Raw genomic sequence first — 22,738 nt, forward strand, 5'->3', positions numbered from 1 at the left:
AAACTTGGCCTGCTTAAAAAGTGCTTGAGTTTGGCCATAAAAAAGGTTTACGAACCCTGAATTAGGAATGATTGAGCATCAATGGCAGGTATCGTATCGGTGTTGCCATGTCCCTACAATGTCAATTTGTAGGACATTCAGTGATGAAAACCTTTGGTTGCAAATGTTTGTGTTTTATCTTTATCCTTGTGTCTTGCAGCCAGTTTTTGGGTGTGTGTTTTACACAGCAGGCTTCAAGCTCAAGTTCAGCGTTGGTGACTTAGAGGACATAAAACTTTTTATTCTGATTTTGCTTTACCTGGATAACTTGGCAGATAGCTAACATGACATAATCCCTAGTTTAAATTAAGCTTCGAGCCTGTTAGCTGAAACACACTTAAACTGGCTACAGCAAGACAGGAGGGTTAAAATAGAACACAAGACATTTGCAAACCAACGTTCTGGTGTCCAAGTAATCAAAACGTGTAATTAGAAATTATACTAAATTTACAAATAGAAATTTACTTTTCAGCTCGAGAAAAATAAAGGACAATAATACTAGGGGATTTCTTTTACTTTTAAATTATCTGGTTTTTGTAGGTAGAAAATTGATTGCGCTAATGGTGTCAACATTATTATTATTATTATTATTATTACTATTACCTCTTCCCTCGTTTTAGTTGAGGTACTGAAAGTATACTCTTTATACTTTTTAATGCTGTTTGACACGCTAACAAGGCACCAGCTGGCTACCAGATCCAGTATTCAATATATGGCAGTGTTTTTCAATCTTTTATCCAAGGCACACGTATTTTTATTAAAAAATCTCAAGGCACACTGTCCTACGAAAATCTTTAAAAAGGAATCCCCAGCACTACTTTTTTTTTTTTTATAACTTAAATTATATTATTGCCTAAATTGACAGTATTGTTTTTTTTCCTTTGTGGTTACCCGGCTCAGGATCTAATCTATCAATCTATCCTGGTCATATCCCTCGAGAGGGGTAACCGACAGCAAGACAAACGCATAGACAAAAATCAATAAAATAAAAATGGAAAAAAGTTGCAAAAAACACAAAAAAATTGACCGTGGCCAATCCAAATGCCCAAACACCCAAACAAGTTAAGCACCTTGGCACCCAAGTTAGTCATGCTTTCGTCCCTCCAGATGAAATGGGACACAAGAAAGTGACCCTGTCACTCGGGTCAGGGTGACACAACACACTGTGTTCAACAGCAGGGCCGACAGCTTTCACTGGTTTATCCTTGCCGTATCATACAGGTGCCCTGCCCATTCCCTTATAACATGTCACTGGTTATTATTCATTTTGGTGTATAATTTTGCTGTCATTTTTTATTTTTTTTTGTTTAGAAACATACCAAAAAACATAACAATCATAAGAAAAATAATGCTTAAAATGAACAAAAAATATTAGCCAGGGCCTTTTTTTTAAAAACCATCTTAGTTTTTTTTTCTTTTTTAAATAAGAAAACAATACAATAAATCCTCGAAACCACATGCAGGATTTTTACATGATTTGATCTATTGTTGTTATTTTTCTGTGCAAACATTTAATAAAAAGAAAGGGCTTAGTGGAAGGCCGTTAGAGCAGGATTCTTGCCCTGTTCTCGCACGTTGAAAATCCAATGATTTTGTCTCTCCTTACTTTGTGTCCACTAAAGTTTAAACTGATAATTTTTAGTTCGAATACATTAAGTTTAATAAATATATTTGCTTGTAGTAACTCATGAGCATATTAAAAAAATGGAAGGAAAAAATAGCAATCTGTTGCCACCTACTGATATGGATAAATGTCACAGATTGCTGATGACACGGGAATAAAACTCAACTTTTCCTTTTTTCAATTACAGTCGAAAATTGGTTGGGCTAAAACTCTCACAGAAAGCCAAGGGCAAGGTGGCCAAAGGGCTACTGCCATCATCAAGAGAAATGGTGATTTTTGTAGAAAATTATTTTATACTGTGATTAACATTACTGGCGGGCCACATATTACTATTTTATGACCGAGGCCACGGGCCCATGGGTTGTGTCTTCTTCAAAATCTTAAAAAAAAAAAAACAGTTGTAATATTGTCATATTCTAGGCATTACTTATATAACATATTCATGACATGATGCCATTAGTATTTTTATTTTTCCCCCACTAATTACCGACTCCACTAAAGCAAGAATGTATATAGGTAGGTCATGCAAAAATAACAAAACTAACACAGAAAAATGCACCTTTCTTTTAAAATTGTGAATTGCATCAAAATTGCAATACTGGTCAGAAAAGTCACAATTAAGTTTTTTTTTTCTAAAAATCGTCCAGCCTTAATATTAGTCATATATAGTGAATATTGGAAAGTGATCACTGATGTATTTTTTTTAACACTCCACTCATCATGTTTATGTTCGTGACATTAGTGAGCATACAATTGTTTTTCTACGACGCTCAAGAGTTTTCCTGAGCGCTTGCCGGAAGGCAGCAGGTCGAAGAGGTGGTGGCTGGGGTGAGAAAAGTCCTTGATGATGTTTTCTGCTCTGCTGAGGTAGCGAGAGCAGGCAATGTCCTCCAGACTGGGCAGAGAGCAACCGACGATTTTCTGGGCTGTTTTGATGACCCTCTGTAGCGTTTTCCTGTCTGCTGCTGTGCACCCAGCATACCACACCGTAATGCAGTATGTTAGAATGCTCTCCACTGTGGCTTTGCAAAAGGACACCTGCAGCTGCTGTTTTAGATTATTTTTCCTGAGCACTCTCAGGAAATGCAGTCGCTGCTGGGCCTTTCCTACCACTGCTCTCGTGTTTGCAGTCCAGGAGAGGTCGTCGGAGATGTGCACACCCAGAAATTTGAAAGAGTGGACTCTCTCTACACAGTCTCCTTTTATGATGAGTGGTTCTGGATTCCTGCCATTCCTTCTGAAGTCCAGTATCAGTTCTTTTGTTTTTGTGGTGTTCAGTATGAGGTAGTTTTCCAAACACCACGTTGTTGACTCCACCTCATCCCTGTATGCCGCCTCGTCCCCTTCAGAGATGAGGCCGATCAAGGTGGTATCGTCGGCGAACTTAATGATAGTGTTTGTGGGGTGGGTCGGTGAGCACTCGGAGCTGTAGAGGGTAAAAAGCAGGGGGCTCAGTGCACAGCCTTGGGGGGAGCCAGTGTTCAGTGTTAGCGTGGGAGAGATGTGGTTACAGAGTTTCACGGACTGTGGGCGGTTGGAGAGGAAGTCCATTATCCAGTGGCAGATGGAGGGAGAGACTCCTAGGTGTGTGAGTTTCTCCACCAGGATCTCCGGGATAATGGTGTTGAAGGCTGAGCTGAAGTCCAGAAAGAGCATTCTGACGTAGCTCCCCCGGTGGTCCAGGTGTTTCAGCATGGTGTGAAGTGCTGTGTTTATGGCGTCGTCAGTGGAGCGGTTTGCCCTGTAGGCAAACTGGTGGGGGTCCAGTGCTTCGATGGACACCCCTTATTGCATGTCGTCAGTTTCGCTTTAAAACTCCCCTTTAAAAATAAACAGGTGCGTAAAATCATTCCCAATATGGTCGTTACCCTCTGACCTTTTAATTGCTCTCAGCCTATAGCAGGCTTTTTTTTATGGTCACCAGCCCGCAATAGCCAAAAAGGCGTTGTGTTGTTTGATAAAAGGGAAATTGCCTCCTTTAGCGCTGAATTTTTTCAGCCAGTAATTATCAATTTGAATGATGATTGACACATTGGTTAGCCAATAAAATTCCCAACGTAATTGTATGCCATTTTCCAGGTGTGTATTCAAATCAGAGCCAAAAATGAATGCCCATACATGGAACCTGGGATCCACTTTTACTGGCAGTCATCACTCGCAAATGTGCACAATCATTGATTGACTACTGGAAAGAATAGTCAAACATCTACAACTCTTTCTTTATGTCTAAAAAATTGGCCAACGTAAAATTGGATTTGAGCCATATTTTTCATCTGGAGGGACAAAAGAAAAATGTGTAAAATATTTTTATTTTTTCAGATTGTTATCAAATTTGACAAGGTACCAGGTAAGGCGTCAAGCTATTGTCTCACCTGTTATCCAGCTAATATGCGCACATTACACTTATCTGCAGGCATTTGATTGCAAAACAATTCAGGTGAGAATATAAACCTTCTATTTCTGTGTGTTCCAGCTCAGATTACTCAATGTTAGTAGCACTTGCAGTTTGAGACAAAACTTCATAGTCCTACCTTTCAAAATAGACTAAAACCGTCCATATTCTCCACGTGGTTCAAGAAAAGCATTCAATTTACTTTGGGTACGTTTTGGATTGAGATTTTAGGCGAATTTTACAGTAATGTTTAGGGGTTGAAATCACATGCCTTGTCAAATGCACATATACGATTTAAAATGAAGGAGTTTACTTAAAAAAAAAAAAAAAGATTATTCTTGTGCTGTTTTTTTATCATTAAGACATTTAAATATAGAGGGACGAGTATGGTTTACTTTAATTATTGCCTGCACATAATCTTACCTACGCGACTATGTCAATGATGCCGTGCCTGTGTGAGTTTTCTCCGGGAACTCTGGTTTCCTCCCTCATTCCAAAAACATGCATGTCAGGTTAATTGGGCAGTCCAAATTGTCCCTAGGTGCGAGTGAGTTGTCCGTCCCTGTGTGCCCTGCGACTGGCTGGCACACAGAGCTCCATTAAAGCTTCTCTTTTTTCAGAGAAGCTGCTCTTTCGGTTCGGATCACTAACAGCCTCCAAAGAGCTCGTACGATTGTTTTTGTTTCTTTCATCTACTTATTACCAATTATTATGTAACATTATGCACAAAATGGCACAAAAATGGAAAAAAAATAAAGAAAAACGAGAAGAAAAAAAGGGAAAAACTGGAAAAAAGAAGGTAAAAGCAAGATAAAAGTAAAAAAAAGAATGGATAGAAACTGAAGTAACAAATAAAAGAAAAGGGAAACTAGAGAACAAAAGCAAATAAAGGGGTGAGAAACAACGTAAAAACCTAGAAAATCAGAAGCAAAAAAAGAAAAAGTGAAAAGGGTAAAAAAAAAAAAAAAATGGGTAAAAATAGTTTTTGAGAGTCTCCCCCGATCTCTCATGTGTTACATTCAAATAATTTTTTGCAAATTATTTTAAAATAATAGTCAATCTTTTTGCCAACATTTTACTTTCACTAAAAAGTGTGATACAGATTTGTAGTGTGCAACCAACTAAATAAATCCACAAAATGTTTGTATTGTGATATTTTTTTTAAAAACGGTAATCTCATTTAATGTAGGCCGTGCAACTTTTCTAATATTAGATTAGCCATCCATCCATTATCTGCACCGACTATCCTCAGTAGGGCCACAGAGGTGCTGGAGCGCATCCCAGCTGTCTTCAGACAGTGGGCAGGGGGACACCCTGAACTGGTTGCCAGCCAGTCGCAGGGCACACAGGGACGGACAACTCACTCGCACCAAGGGACAATTTGGACTGCCCAATTAACCTGACATGCATGTTTTTGGAATGTGGGAGGAAACCAGTTCCCGGAGAAAACTCACACAGGCACGGGGAGAACATGCAAACTCCGCAAAGGAAGTCTGGCAGCTGGATTTGAAACCATAACCACAGAACTGTGCCCCGAACGCGCTAACCACTCAGCTGCCATTCTGCTTACATTAGCCAATTCATTAAAATTTGAAAAACTAGATACTATTGCTTGAAAGCCAGCAGAATGTAACTTAATTTTATGTCAGGTTTTGGACATGTTGGCTAATGATTTGGTTGCCACACTTTGTGATTGACGTTTCTCCCTGTTGTTCCAAGCGACTTTGTGTGATTGCTCAGACCTGTGGAAGGTTATAGGGAACATTGGTGTCAACTTGCTCAGACCTTTGGAAGATTTTAAGGATTATGGGAGTCAACTCAAAAAAAATTGAACATTTGATCACCATTTTACACCTAATGAATTGTCTGGAAAAGAAGAATTATGGGTTCAAAATCCCCTTGGTTTCAATCTTGACACTGACAGAAGGAAGAACTTGTACAAGTGTGTTCAAAACCTATTAGATCTGAAGACAAAAAAAAAAAAAATTGTCTGGAAGCTAATCATGATATACGTCAGGGGTGTCAAACTCATTTGAATTCGCGGGCCAAACGATCTAACAAACATTCTCTTGGGGACCGGTCAAGTCGATTGAGGACAAAGAAAAAAAGAGAGAAAGAAATAAGAGAAAGAGAGGGGGGGAAAAAGAGAGTGTGGGAGAAGGAAAGGGAAATGGAGAAAGAGAGAGAGAGAGAGATAAACAGAGAGAAAACATGAGAAACAAAAGAGACAGAGAGAGAGAGAGAGAGAGAGAAATACAAGTACAGCTTTTGTGAGAGGCACCTGGCTTTGACAACATCAAGTGGACATATTCCAACTTGCAGCTCGTTTTTCTCTTGCGCTTCCTTCAGCATTGGGCCAGATTCAATACATTAGCGGGCCTGTTCTGGCCCGGGGGCCGACTGTTTGACACCTCTGATATACGTTTTAATAGTGCAGGAGGAATTCAAAATTTCACTTTAAAAGTGCTTGAATTTGACCATGAAAAGGTTTACGAACTCTGTACTTAAGCCAGTTGTTTTTGCAACTGCTGCTGATGAACTTGTTTGATTAAATGCCTTAATGTGTGTGTTAATGTAATTTCCTGATCACATGTGTCTTCTTTTGTATGTCTGCGCATGCTTGCAGCTTCACATGGCTGTCAGCTCAAGTCCACAGCAACATGGTGATGCATTTCTCTGGTCGCATCACAGAGAGTTTCGACCGCGAGTTCCGCTGTTTGTACGCCGACTCCCAAATCATTGAGTGCTTCTACAATGAGGATGACGATGGGGTCCCGTACTTCCCACCTTACCAAATGCCTCTGATGATGACTGGATGCACGCCGCTCATCAAGGCCGATCTGCTTGCAGAAAGGTAAGCATGGCAACACAGTATCTCTTGAGGAAGGTTAAAGTGGATCAGCATGCTCAAAAATAGTTAGGAATTTATAACCCACCTGTGCCTGTGTGTGTGTGGCTGCAACCCTTCAAATCTAGCATCAACCTTTTTTTTAAAAAGGCACATTATTTTTAAGAAAAAAACTCGAGGCACACCATTGAAAGTTCTTGGCACAAGTTTAATGTTTTGTCTGTTTTTAAAGCTTGAATTAGCATGTCTTTTCAGAAGTACATATGGCTTGCGAGCCATATATGGCTCTTTTCATAAGTACATATGGCTTCCGAGCCATTTATGGCCCTTTTCATGAGTTTATATGTCTTGGAGATCAAATAGAAATCCTTAATAAATTGCTTCATATGGAACCAATTGACGTACATTCAAAGCAAAAATAATGTTGATAGTACAGGGGTTTGGTCCAGCATCTATTGAATACAATTTTTACTACGGTTTACAGTTAGGGTGTTACACCAGCAGACCCCGTTTTGGCTGTAAATCGCTAAATAATCATTTATATGGAAGCTCATTAAACAATTTAGGTCCACTGTTGGTACATTTAATTATGAAAACTCACAGAACAGATTTTAACCCAAAACAAATCTTTTAACCAAAAGCTTTGGCAAAGCACTTAGAGCAGGGGTGGCGAACAAGTTTGATACAAAGAGCCGAAATTTTGAACTGTGAGAGTCAAAGAGCCACACCACGCACTGACCTGCCATGACAGACAGACATACACAAACCCACACAATTAAAAACATATTATTTCCCATAACACACTCCTCCCCTTACAATACTACAAGTATTGTTCTTTTTTTGATTTCAAGGAAAGTGTCCACCCTCAATACACACAAAAAAACTAAACATGAAACAAGGCAAAGAGCCACAGTATATAGAAAATATAATGAGGCAAAGAGCCGCATTCTTATTGGCCAAGAGCCGCATGCGGCTCTAGAACCACGTGTTCGCCACCCCTGACCTAGAGCAATTTGATTGAGTGAGCGGTAGGAATGGGCAGAGCTATACACAGGACAGGCAGTGCGCACTCTTTCTTCTTTCCCCAGCAGTGTCTGCACTGAAGGTAAATACATTGTTATCCTCGATTGTAGTATTTTGTGGCAATTTTACAAAAGACCTTTGCTCACACTTTTTTATGAAACCATTATTTAGAACAAAAATGACAGACAAAATGAGTCTCAACACTCGTAACTGCAGAAGGGAGACAAACTTTAAGTGGTGTATTCATATTGACACGGGAAACCATCAAATAAAATGCACTGAAGAATTAGCTTTTGTCTGGAGAGAGGTTTTGTTGATTTTGTCTTAAAATATAATGTGTGGCTCCCTCAAAAATAATCATATATATTTTTAAAACTGTATTAACTTATTTTCTAGGCAAGAGGAAAAATGTTTTTATGTGTTTTTGACCATCCCTATAGTCCAAAAAAAGTTGTATTTTGGTTGTAGAACAGTTTTGGCAGTATAAGTATTTTTTTTTGCAGAAGAAGTATTTTTACTTTTTTCGTACTGTTAAATGTTTTTATATTGTACCGTTTACTTTATTTACACTTGACTTGATTTCCATAGCTTTTCGCAAATGAAGGGTATTTCAGTTGTCATGTTGAATTGTTAGCTTTAAGTGCATTATCCCTGTTGGGCGTGGATTTTATTACAAATGTGAACACTTTACAATTTTCTATTTATCAGTCTTCACTTTGTATATTTTTCCAACTGAAGTGCAAGCGTAATTTCATTGAAGCAATCCAATGATAATAAAGGCGATTCTGATTCTGAATTGCACTTATCTACCTGAAGATCCTGATGAAGTTTTGGGATGGCCCTCAATGGCATTAATAAATTATTGCCATGTAAATCAATATTTTGTTTAATAACTTTTTGTCATGGTTTCCTATTTCAGGGGTTTTGGCATTTCATTTAAAATAACATTTAAAAATAGTTTGACAACAACAAAGGGAACCACATATAGGTTAAAAGATTAATTTATGATATGTTCACACAAAATAAAAAAAAATAGATTTGTGCACAGAAGAGTCTTTGGCTGGGTCTGCAGGTGCACCCCTTTTAAGTAAGGTTGCAAAGGTCTCTTCTTGGTTATGTGGTGTTGAAGCCTGGAATGATGACTACTTTTTTTAAAAACTTGTTTTTTGTTAGACCAATTCCGTCTTTCCCATTTTGGTGCTAATCCAGATAGTTTCGGTAGCAGAGGAAAATTGTAGATACCTATATTGCAGTGTTTTTAAATCAGAGTGCCGAGGCACGCTAGTGTGTGACAAAATAAAAATGTCAACTGTAAGAAAGTAACACTCCACAGAAAACATGATTAGGTCAAAAGTCTTGCACATAATTTGTCTGATGTAGTTTTTATTTAATTAACTAAAAAAAACATTCTGGAAAAAAAGTTGGAACATAGTAAAAAAAAATGTTTGTTCCCCTGGCAGATATGTTTCATCTCATTTTAAATATTTTTTTGTTGTTGTTATGTTTATAAAAGAATAAGATTAAAATGTTGTGAAATATGAGAAACTCGTTAAAAATGTAGTAAAATCCCAAATTACAGTAAACTAGTGAACCGAAATGAAAAAAACAAACTTTTTATAATCTTATTTTAGTGTCATTATAATTTGAGATTTTAAAAATGAACTTTTGAATATTTTCTACAGATGGCGGTGAACTTTAAGATTAAATAAAAAGTGCCTCGGCTCAAAAAGGTTGAAAAACCCATTATGTTGTCATAATACACTGGCAAATGCTATCCTATTACTGTATAAGCAATCACAAACTCTCAATGTTTTTTTAAATGAAAGGACATAATTTAAATAGACTTATTTTATATGTGAAGTGAGATCAGTAATCTGCTAATGGCCATGGAAAATGGTTAACACTGCATTGCAACACATACGCTTTAAAAATATAAATGAAACATCCTGGCAAACATTTAAAAAGAGACTTTAAGACCTAAATAATAATGAGCTATGTGTTTTTTTTACCATGATTGAGCACACATGTTCATATTAGCTACGGACGTTAGCTTACCCTATAGCTTAATATGAAGCACTTGGACCCACTTCAATTTTGTTCCGTCGACCTCTCACTTGCCAACTGACCACGGGCAGAATTACGGGTAGCTAAAACTCGAAAAAAATATTTTTTTTTTGTAAAGATAACATGCGAGCTAAAATGGCGGAAATTTCCTAGGGGTGAAACTCTTGGAGAAGTTATTTTCTTACAAATGAGAGGTCGACAGTGACTGACGTTGCTGACCAATCAGTGGTCGTCAGTGACCCACAATGTTTTTTGGAACCTCGACAGAGGTGGTACATAAAAACTGTGGTGCCAAGGACCAATAATTAGGTACTTTTTCATAACTGAAAACCAAAAAAGGCGAGGCGATGTAGGCTGAACCGTGTAGTGCAAAAGCGCCTAAAGACTCTTGGCACATTTGCCAAAAACATCTTGATTATTCTCAAGACTTTTGAGAAGCATTCAGCCCGTTATATCTGTCGTAAAAATGGCACAGAATTTGACACAAAGAACATGATGCCAAAAGTGTCAAGCATGGTAATGGCAGTGTGATGGTCTGGGGTTACTTTGCTCCCTCAGGACCAGAACCTTGCTGAGGTTGTTGTTGTTGTTGTTGTTTAATCACTTGAGGGCCCTGAGGATAATTCTCAGTATCGCTAGACTCGCCTGTGGGAGGCTTTTTAGTTCACCAAAAGAGAATCCCAGTCAGCGTTGGTTATAGGCATTTTGGAGTGTGTGGCACAAAAGCTCGAGGGGCTCGGCCTAATCTTCTTCACCACCGATCATCTTCATTTCCCATGTCAAATGTTGTCATTTGGAGGGATGAATGGTGGCTGGACACACATCCGGAAGTAAGGGAGATAAGGCGGGGGTGGGTTGATTGTGAGGGTTGGCAGCTCCTGCGAATGACGAGTCTGAGCTTCTAACGGGGCCATAGTTTGGGGAAGAGAGGAGCAGAGTCTGGCCTGCTCATCTGCTAGGTCATTGTCAGGGAGGTTGCAGTAGCCTGGGCCTCCACACAAGGCCAGTTATATGTATTCTATGGCATGTCCTACCCGTGCCTGCGTGGGTTTTTCTAGTTTTCACTCAAAACTTCCCAACAACCTGTACCGTAAAATTCAGACTATGAGCCGCGACTTTTCGCAACATCAAAGGGTTAAGGTACCGTATATTAAAACTCTTTCTGTGTACCGTTTTCTTTGTAAATATCTAATGTTACAACTTGGGCCCATGCTGCTTATAGTCATGTGCGGCTTATGTATGTACAAAATGTTTTTTTGTTTGTGTGTGTTTTTTTTTTTATATATACTCATATTCATAGACAGAATTTTACGGTATGACAGGTTTCATTCCCTTTAAGCCATTCCTTTACTTTTTAAAATCAATGAGGGAACGTAAGCTTTTCACAAACAAAATCAGGCAATTCCATGCTAAAAATGAAGTGTACATAAATATTTGAACAGTTTTTTCTTCTAAATCTAGTTGTGACTTAGTACCGTATTTTCACGACCATAGGGCGCACTCTGTTAAAAGGCACAGTCTCTGTAGCTGGATAGAGCGTGGGTGTCATCTGCTGAGGCTGCCTTACGACACTGACCAGCATACAAGTTTGCGTATTCAAAAATACAGCAGGAGCCAAACTGAGTTTGTTTGTGGTTTCTTTAAGAATTGTACACACTGTAAAACACACAGATAAAAACTTTTTTTTTTTTTTTTTTTTCAAAAATAGCTGATATAAAACAGAGTTCGATACTCATATTTTTTAATGGCAAACAAATCAGTAAAAATCCTCGCCCTCTGTTTCTGACCAAAAAAGATGTGCTAAATCTCCATTATAAGGTTCACGTTCTTCACTTTTACAGTGACTTTTCGTGCTGTGCGGCTCCTCTAAAATGTTGCCTGCTTCTGTGAAAGCTCAAACAAGTGTAGACAATCCATTATTTTCATCATAATCAGCTGGAGGTTTCTGCGCCACCGTAGTCCTGCTCCACATTGAAAAGTGACAGTTTCATGAAACAGAATCACCAAGACGATAACTTTCAAACAGCTAGATACGCTATGGCGTTTTCACCCATAAGTACTTCGGCAAACAATGGTCGCATTGTGTGTGACGTCACGTCCTCGCATACTAGTCACAGAAGATCGCATACAACTCGCATTTATTTGGAAAATTGAACGATCTCATAAAAACAACAGATTTGACCCAAAAATGTTCTAAGTCTAACACTTGGCCAATGTTTGAACATGTGACCTCCCAGTCTCAGGGCGAGCACCCGACCCTATGGCCATTGAGCTGGTCTATGTCCCCTGCTTTACATAAGATACAGACAGGGTGCACTGGACGATAGGGCTTGCCGCTCAATTTGAAGAAAACTTGAGACTTTTATGTATGCCTTATGATACAAAGTTTTATGTAAAGTCACTCTGCCAGTTCGTTGTATATCTTTGTTGTCATACTAAAAGGTCATTTTAACCAACAGGCAGCGGCCCAGTTCTGACTCCAGCAGCCAATCGGGAAGCAGCTTGTCCAGCGTCAAGGCAGTACCCGGCTTAAACTCCAACCCCATTTACAAAGTGACTCAAGGCATTGACAAAGCTGAACCGCTGGCCTTGCACCTCAGTTTGGAGCGACGCGGCGCTGAGCGGCGCCTCCAAAACCTGGCGCCCCAGCTCCCAAATTCCAACGGCGCCATGAATCACAGTCCACTTTTGGAGCGCCGGACTCTAGCCTACGGGCTGGAGCGTACCAAAGCTAACCCAGCCGAAATTATGTGGGCCCACCGGGCGGGGGTGCACTCAAAGTTCCAAGCTCTTGGACTCTATGAGCATAAAGTCACCCCGTTCCACGCTACACCGCCACCTCCTCGCCTACACCGAAGCGGCACCCCGCCACTAGTGCCCGAATCCAAACTTGGCCCTAAGCACAGGAGCTCATCTGGTCAGTTCCTTCACAAATTGTCGGACTTCTTTCTGCCGCCTCCAGGCAAAGATTCTCCCCACGGCACAGTGGCTTGGGCGGGTCCTGATCCCTCACTAAGTGAGCCCGAGAGAAAGCAGGCTCCTCCGCTCCCACCGCCCTTGCAAAAGGTCTCGAAGGAGATCGTAAAACAAGACAAAAGTAGCAGAGAGAAGCAAAGTGGCCAACAAGACCAGATAGAAAGGCAGGACCAGATAACCAGACAGGACCAGAAACGCATGACTTTGGGCCACAGTAAGCTGGATCTAGTCAACCAGTACAACAAGATGAAATCCAAGCAGGTTTACAGTCGTTTTGAGCTTAAGAGCTCCCAATGATATTGGGCACCATCATAACAGTGTCCACAAGACATCCAAATGAAGCGCATGACTACTGGCACCTGCTTTGCCAAATTGCGTTTGGAAAAATTGGCAGAACCTGCTTACTTATGAACACAATTGTTTATGACTTAAAGTGGCACAGGTACCGTATTTTCCGGACTGTCTCCGGAGTATAAGTCGCACCAGGCAAAAAATGCATTTTTAAGAAGGAAAAAAACATGTATAAGTCGCGTTTTGGGGGAAGTTTATTTGATAAAATCCTACGCCAAAAATATACATGTCATTTACAAATAAAAAAAGAGAACACAGTATACTAAGGCTACTTGACACGCTAGTCAGTAACAACATAACATACTAAGAGTTGTTCAGATAACTCTAGCATGAAAACATGAATAGCTACCAGTTTTTTAATACAATGAATACAAATATCAATATAACCAACATGACTGAAATTAACTTAAAACAAAAAGTGCAACAGCATTTCAAAGGAGCTCATAAATTGAAAATTTGACATACTCAGATTCAGATTTACTTTATTGTCATTCGTGTACACGTGTATACAGAACGAAATGTCGATACATCTGACCCGCACAGGTTCTTTGAACATCAGCCGGGATAGATAAGATTAACCATGTCTTCGTCGGAATTTTAGCGCAGCAGTTCGTCATCTCGCGGTTCGATGCCACTTCCAGTTGTTAAATGGTCCAGTTTATTGTCCAGAGAGACTAATGTTATTCCATTATTATACAGACGCTGGCCTGCTTACGAGCGAGATTACACCAACCATATTGAATGGATGCACGAGATATTAAACAATAAAAATGTCAAAGTTCTTAGCGCGCTGGAGATACAGTATAGAATGTTTACACACAAACTTGGAAAAGGAAGTGGATTTCTTCTTCGGAGTGGATGCTGTGTGACCTCTCACATAGCCACCACACGCCGGTAGCAGCGGAAGGAAGCACTACAGTATGTCCTGTACTCGGAAAAAGGTGCACACAATATGAAATCTAACTTACAGCAATGTCTGGATATTTTTCAACATCCCGAAAAAATTGTTCGTATCTAACGCTTTTCGTAAGTCGAATGGTCGTAAGTAGGGGAGCGTCTGTATAATGTTATTCCACTCAAGCTATAGCATGATTTTTATGCTCGCTCTCTCAATCGCAAACCGACACGCTTGATTTATGCACTCATGTTATAATAAGAGGTAATTTATCTGTCTCCACCTAAACGTACCTCTCTAAAACAAGTTAAGTACACTTTTTATGCTATCTCTTAATCACACACACGCTTTTCTATCAGGGGAGGAGTCTTTTTTTCAAATGTATTTAATGAGAGCAGGGACAAAAGTGGGGAACAATCAAGCAAGAAAGAGAAAGACGTTATAATTGGTTCGTGAATGAAAAAAGAATGCGGATACCGATGTCTGTCAAATTCTCAAATATCCGCACGATAATCGGCCGCCCCGCTATTCGTTCGAATTCCACTTCAAATCCTTAAAGCTAATGAAATATTCCTCCTCGGGGTCACTTTTGCAGGAAAACAATTCCCCCCAATCGGAAGGTAAACGAAAGCTTCTCAAGTCTCGTTCAAGGTTCAAAGTTCTCAACACAGGCCTAGAGGGCTCTCCGGCTTTAAAGTGTGAAAACATCATGTGAAGTGATAAACAGTAACTTTAATTACAATTTAAAACTCAATGATATAATGTGTTAATAATTTCACATATAAGTCTCACCTGAGTATTAGTCGCACCCCTGGCCAAACTATGACAAAAACTGCGACTTACAGTCTCGGAAATACGGTACATAACTTTTGGGTTGCTGTCTATTTTTCATGTTGCAGGATGCCTTTGGAAGGGTTGCACAATGTTTAAGTAATTTACTGACTTGTGTACTTTCAAGGTCCCAGGAATTTTTCTGTAAGGTTACCACGGTTGTTTACTTTGTTTGGAAATTTGTACATAATCTTCACTGACGCATTAAGGGTTTTTTATGTCATTTTGAATGTCACATTTATTGGAATGTATATCGGGTGAATCTTGAATTATAGCCAATCTTCAACAGTGGTTGAGAGCGCCCTTGTCAAACAAGTAACTATGAAAGGGTGTGTGTATTTGTTTAAATCGCTAATTTAACCAATCGCAAGCCATATAATCAGTGTAACATGCTCAGATTGGTACAAAAAAATATTGTCACCCCCACAAACCTTTTTAATGACATGCAACTGCAGTGTACATAGTTTTTTTTATAATTTTAAATGCGCTTCTTAAATAAAATGTTAACCATGGCCATCACTCTGCACAGTTTTTTTTCCAGGATTAAAATGGTGAAAGTAAGAAAAGGATTGTCCAAATACCAACCCATACCCTAAAAATAGGGTTTCCCCAAGGTCCTAATAACCTGAAAAAATTCATAATCACTGCAAATTAAAGCCTTGAAAAGGTCTTAGGTTTTGTGTATGAGTCTTAAACTTAACATGCAATTCACATAGTTTTTGTAGTTTAGAGCGTTCTATTGACTGCACCATACACCCTGATCTGTACTCTTCTATAGCATCTTCTTCTGTGCTTCTTACCTCTGTTTCTCCCTTGTTAGGTGAGGAGGGAGAAGAAATAACATTATTTTCTACCAATAGTCATCCTGCTACTCCACCTATCAACAATATTCCTGTCGTATGGAATTCGGGCCGCATCTGCCGTCATGCAAGGCACAAGACCCATAATACTGGTTTTAAAACGTTTGAAGCACTTGTTATGAGGTCCTTAATGTCAACACCAATTTAGTTGTTGTGTATCGCCTACCTAGACCATACTCAATTTTTTTAGAAGAATTTTCGGAACTGTTAACAGACTTGGTAACTTATGCGGACAATGTTGTAATTATTGGTGATTTTAATGTTCACATAAACTCACCATCAAATTCACTTGCACTTGCTTTTAAGTCACTGATTGATACATTTGGTTTCAATCAAATAGTTGATGTGCCCACTCATAAAGATGGGAACACTCTAGATCTCGTTCTGACCCGTGGCGTAGTAGCCTCAAATGTTACAGTGTTACCGTATCCTAATGCCATCTCTGATCACTATTTTGTTAAGTGTGAGGTGCTGTTTAATGTTTACTGTGATAAGGAAAATTTAGGCTTTAGCAGTCGCAATATCCGCCCTAAAACGATATTAGCCTTAAAAGAATTATTACCTACGGTTACTGCAGCCTTCCCTTCGTACTACGATCTGAGAGTGCCGGTCTTCTGGTGATCCCGAGAGCAAAGAAGTGTTCTGCTGGTTCGAGAGCGTTCTCCATCCGGGCACCGGTGCTGTGGAATGCTCTTCCCCCTGAGATCCGATCTGCAACCTCAGTGGAAATGTTTAAATCTAAACTTAAAACTCACTTCTACTCCATTGCATATGAATAATAACCTACTCTTCTTGTTGGCTGAAAAATAGTCTGTGTAACATAGTGTACTAATCTGTGAAGCCCTTAGAGACTTACTGTGATTAAGGGCTATACAAATAAAAATGACTTGACTTGACTTGTCTGTTGACTCACTTACAAACAACTTCAATACTGTTTTGGTTAATGTTCTTGATTCTGTGGCGCCCCTAAGGCATAAATTCCGACCTAAGAAGAATACACCTTAGTTTACTGAAGAAACTAGGTTACTCAAACAAAGTTGCAGAAAACTTGAACGAAAATGGCGCACTACTAAGCTGGAAGTTTTTCGACTGGCCTGGTGTGACAGTTTGCTGAAATATAAAGTAGCTCTTGCCTCAGCTAAAGCATCGTTTTTCTCTAAGATTATTGTTAAACATAAGAATAATCCGAAATTTTTGTTTGACAGTGTCAAAACTTACCAGACAACAACTTAACTCAAATAGTTGTACTTATTCTGCTAACGACATTATGGAATTTTTTAATAAACAGAATCAACTAATCAGGAATGAAATTTTAAAAGAACGCTCTGTATCCTCCTATCTCATAGATGTGGGGGTGTTAGGTAAGGACCGTGTCGGCGGTTGTTCACAGAAACATTCTCCAGTTTCAATGATTTGTCCCTTGATAATCTCACACAGATGGTCAGTAGGGCCAAACAAACTACATGCCTGCTCGATCCGTTTCCAGCTTCACTGGTGAAGGATCTGTTTGGGATCTTAGGACCATCAGTTTTAAATATTATTAATATATCGCTATCCTCGGGTATTGTTCCTGTAGCCTTCAAGTCTGCCGTCATTAAACCCACGCTTAAGCGACCTAACCTTGACCCAGAAAGCTTAGGTAATTATAGGCCAGTGTCAAATCTCCCATTTTTTGCAAAATTACTTGAAAAGGTCGTTGCACAGCAGCTAAATGAATTTATGTCAGATAATAACCTCTTTGAAACTGTCCAGTCAGCATTTAGGGCAAATCACTCTAATGAGACAGCCCTGGCTAAAGTAACCAATGATCTCCTTTTAGCAATAGATTCCTGTGCCTTATCAATGTTACTGCTGCTGGATCTCAGCGCTGCTTTTGATACTGTCGACCACAACATATTACTGGTTCGTATAGAACGCATTGGTATCTCAGGAACTGTACTCTCGTGATTTAGGTCCTACCTGTCAGACAGGATGCAATGTGTTAACTATGGCAATCTGACCTCTAAACAATCTAATGTCCCCTGTGGTGTTCCTCAAGGCTCTGTACTTGGCCCCCTTCTTTTTAGTATTTATATGATCCCGCTTGGTGACATTATCCGCAAGTATAATACTAGTTTCCATTGCTATGCAGATGACACTCAACTGTATGTGCCACTGGAAACAACTGGACATTTAAGTTGTAGAAATCTGGAGGCTTGCCTTACTGTGATTCAAAGACGGATGTAACTTAATTTTTTACGCCTTAACCCAGAAAAAAATGAAATGTTAATTATTGGTCCAGCTCACGGTCGTCAGTTGTTTTCAAACACTACCCTGAACCTAGACAAATGTAATATCACCCATAGTGACTAGCTTTCTACCACCTCCGTAATATTGCGAAGATTCGTTCGATGCTGTCCCAATCAGATGCAGAGGTTTTAATTCATGCGTTTATTACTTCTCGGCTTGATTACTGTAATGTATTGCTTTCTGGTCTCCCGATGTCTAGCATTAAAAGTTTGCAGCTGGTTCAGAATGCGGCAGCTAGACTTTTGACTAAGACCAAAAAGTTTGAGCATATTACTCCTGTATTGGCCAACTTGCACTGGCTCCCAGTCCACTTAAGATGTGACTTTAAGGTTCTCTTATTAACATAAAAATGTTTGCATGGGCTTGCACCCTCTTATCTCTCTGATTTGATTTCTCCCTATGTTCCTGCACGGAGTCTGCGCTCGGAAAATGCCGGTCTACTTGTGACTCCGAGAGCGTTCTCCATCCGAGCCCCGGTGTTATGGAACGCCCTGCCTCCGGAGATAAGATCTGCAACCTCAACAGAGTTTTTTTTTATTCTGTGTACAGTAATGCTAATTGTGATTCACCCTGGTCAATCCTGGAAGGGGGATTACCACATGTGAGGTCCTTTCACAAGGTTTCTCTTTTCTCCTCACACTGAGGTTTTTGAGTTGTTCCTTGCCCGCATGCTGGTTTAAGATCAGGTAATTGTGCAATTTTGTAATTGTAATCCTGTGCAGTCCTTTGAGACCTTTTTGTGATTAAGGGCTATATAAATGTGACTTGACTTGAACTCTGACATGTCTAAATGTTTCATTGTCTTGTCTGCATGATAAAGCTCATTTCTGTATAATAAGTAGACTAACAAAAGTATGGAAGGTTGTGTCGTAAAATAATTTTTCATTTTCTACGACTATCGATCGCTCCAGTCACCGGGTCGTCGTCGCCAGCGGGGTTTGATTCCACCATGTCGTCACCGCATCCCCTCCATTGCATTATGTAACAGACTATATTTGAAGCAGATTGGACAATGTGACAACTTGTGCAGGCCTACAAAACTTATGATTTGACCAGTTATGGCAATGGATTGAAAATTTTATCACAGATCTGCCAGTTGGGGTGGGGGGTGCAGGGAATTTGGGTATCAATCCGATCCTGGTGAATACACCGTAGTGAAATGGATACCTTTTGCTTGGAAATGTCCTAATTATTGAATAATGGAACCCTCCCCCTTGAGTTAGTTTGTATTTGCAATAAACACAGCACAAAGATTTTACGCACTAAAAATGTTTTATTTTTTTTTAAATAATTACAGTTTAAACTTAAGGAGTATAGAAAAATAAATGGATATATTTCTATGACAACTGTTTCATAACCAAAGCCAAGATAGTCAAATAAAAAAAGCAGTAATGTAACAGAGAAGCCCGTTTGTCTCTGTTGCCTTGACAAGAGATATACAGGTTTTTGTTCAAAAAAGGCAACAGCATGTTAACGTTTTTGGTTGCAGCTTGTGGATTACTGTAGGGTGAACCTTTTTCATGTGTTAGTGTAAATTTGACCATTTTACCACACAAAAAACACCTGGCATTGTCTACGTTTTTAAAAAAAGTCCCATTTGCCTCTGTCATATTTAGCATCTGATAAGGGTGTGGGTGTAGATTTGCCCCTCTCTTCTGCCTAACAGGCAGGATGCAGCAGCAGTCCAGGTAGAGAGAGGTGCTAAAAGTTTGCCTGTCGGTCACCTACTCAGGATAAACAGAGAGATTGATCGAGGGAGCTTAGTGGGAGAGAGGACTGTGCTATCTACATGGAGATGTGGCTTTTTTTTTCTTAGGATAAAAACAACGAAAGTAATAAAATGACTTTCCGTTAAAATGTAGCCTTTAACCTAACGTGTTAGCATGTAACCCTTAACATTTAGCTGTTAACATTACTTCTTCGCATGTATCCGTTAGCATTATTCATTAGCGTGAAAGAGTTATAATCTAGACGTTATCATGAATAGGTAGCAATTAGCCCTTAGCATTATTAGTTAGCATGTAGCTGTTAGCATAATTTGTTAGCATGAAGCTGTTAGCATAATTTATTAGCATGACGCGTTAGTATGTAGCCGTGAGCGTTTAGCTGTTATTATGACTCGTTTGCTCATTGTTCAATGTAGCCTAAATTAGCAAAGTAAGAGTTTCTTCACAAATCTACTCAAGTAAAAAGTATTGTGATTTAAAAATACTCAGAGAAGTACAAAAGGTTTCAAAACTTATTAAAAAAAGCGGGCCTGGGTTTAAAAAAAGTTTAAAACGACATGAAAAAGACATGTTCCTGCTTGTTAATTGCAGACGGCTATCGCAATGGAAATTGGTTATTGTCCAAGGGATGCATGAGCTTCAGATGTAGACATTAGAACTGGACCGGCAGATAGGGAACAAAAATCTGCAATAACTAATTGACTTTTTGCCAACATGTCCTTGTAATGTTTGCCTACAAGGGCGCATATCGATCAAAGTGTGGTCTTCTAGTGATCCCAAGAGCCAAGAAGAGATCCGCAGGTTTGAGAGTGTTCTCCATCCGGGCCCCGGTGCTGTGGAAGGCCCTTCCCCCTGAGATTCGATCTGCAACCTCAGTGGAAATGTTTAAATCTAAGCTTAAAACACACTTCTACTCTATAAGCATATGAATGACCTATATTTTATGTTGATAATATGTGTAATATTTGCCCTCATAGGTTTTATATGAGGGGATGGTGTCATAATGGTCTGTAGTTTGCAAGTCTTTGATCTGTGCAGCCCTTTGAGACTCTGTGATTAAGGGCTATATAAATAAACATGACTTGTTTCAAACCTAATTGTTAATAGGCCCAAGGCATAAGCAAACTAAGCGGCTGCTAATAGCCCCGCGACTACTACTGAGTGTAATTGAATGTAATTAAAACATTCAAGGTTATGTATTGTAAAATGACATTCTTACCCTACGGAATTATGTGAATTGGAGGGACATCCTCAAGTACAGAACATTACGCAAATTTCTCACTTATTTGGCTTTCTAACAAGTTCAGCAATTTCAAACACAGTCATCCGATACTGGTGGTATTAGCTATTTGAGACGACACCCAAAGAGGCATAATATGGTCAAGTGCCACTCACTGGTCCTTAAAAAAGAATTGGCTGAGGAATAGCCATTCTCTTTTTTTTTTTTCTGCCTGGCTGGTTTGTCTCGCACGACGTCCGCTTGGCTTATCCGGTCAGGCCCACACTGCGGCTTTGAGATCAGCACGTGGGCCATACATTGCACAAGACTAAATCCCTCCACGACAACGAATAAGGGGACGGCTTCTGATTTAACTCCATGTTTGCTGGTTCTTGGGACTGAGAGTTTTTTTCTGTACAAGGGAATCTCCCAAAATCGATTAGCATTATAACGGGAAACTTTTTGTGCTAGTGACTTTCAGGGGTCGAAAACTCCCATAATCTCTGGCGCTCCCCCCACAGCCTTTTTTTTCCCCATCATTAATTCTTTGTGTTAATAAAATGTCTGTGCCGTTTCAGTCGGCCTGGTTCATTGATTCAATTTTCGGGGGGATTAGTAATTCAGATCTCCAACAACTCAAAGTGATAACATAATTCATTATTTTTTATCAGTGTAGGACTTTCTAGCATCCTTCAAAGAAATAAAAGGTTCATGGTGAAGCACAAGCAACATATAGAAGAAAAGTTGTTAACTGATTGCAATAATCATATTCGTTTCAATCCTAACGATTTTCAAAACTGAAGCTAGAAAAATCCCTACATATGTGTACTAAGCATTTTGCACCAGCTGAAGGCTCTTGATTTTGGACTTCGGGAGACCGGAGAGAAGTGCAGTAACGACTGTAACTGTCCCAGGATTTCCAATTGTCTTCATTGTCATCGAAAGTTACATTGAGAACATTTCAACTAGATTAGATAACTTGAGAAGGGACTGCACAATACACAAAGAGGTAAGTATTAGTTTCAGGAGCGAGCAGCAGCAAGTCAACTGCAGGAGAGAGAGTGGGAAAGGTGAGAGGAGAGAGAGTGGGAAAGGTGAGATGGCACAACATTCATTTGGACAGGTAACTTAAAATTAGTTTTACCTGGTTATATCAGTATCAGAAATAATTTTCCCCCCATTTTATTAACACTCCACTTATTGAAACATGAATATTTTGTTTGTTTGTTTGTTTGTACATGATTCAATTGTTTGTTTGTTTGTACATGATTCAAATTGAATCTTTTCTTCCGGCGCCGTCACGAATGGCAGCCACTCCAGCAGCTCCCGTGTTATTTTCGATTGTTCTCGATTGTTCTCAGCTCAGGGATGCTGCTGGAAATGTGAATTTCCCTTCGGGGATGAACAAAGTATCTATCTATCTATCTATCTATCTAATGATCAAGTAATAAGGGGGCTTCAAATCCAATTTTGCTTAGGGTCCATGAAGGCTTGGGCCCTCGACCCAATGATTTGTCATGTTTGACCAAAACAAAGCATTCTAACAAAAAAGTTTTTCAACCAACTTGATCACAAATATTGAGCTTTGAAGACAGTCAGG

General features: G+C 39.5%; 1 protein-coding gene across 3 annotated transcripts in view; it reads left to right on the plus strand.

Moving 5' to 3' along the window:
* sack1c (scaffolding CK1 anchoring protein C) overlaps positions 1–15,555 on the plus strand; it is a 53,483-nt gene extending 37,928 nt beyond the window's left edge. For all 3 annotated transcript variants that reach the window (XM_088337396.1, XM_088337398.1, XM_088337399.1), the window contains 2 exons: positions 6,682–6,909; positions 12,450–15,555. In XM_088337396.1, the coding sequence (XP_088193522.1) occupies positions 6,682–6,909; positions 12,450–13,263 (1,042 nt within the window). In that variant the 3' untranslated portion in view covers positions 13,264–15,555. The remainder of the gene's footprint in view (positions 1–6,681; positions 6,910–12,449) is intronic.
* Positions 15,556–22,738: the final 7,183 nt, after the last annotated feature.

Source organism: Urocampus carinirostris, chromosome 6, assembly GCF_059441175.1.
Source record: "Urocampus carinirostris isolate Australia breed hairy pipefish chromosome 6, RoL_Ucar_1.0, whole genome shotgun sequence".
Taxonomy (NCBI): domain Eukaryota; kingdom Metazoa; phylum Chordata; class Actinopteri; order Syngnathiformes; family Syngnathidae; genus Urocampus; species Urocampus carinirostris.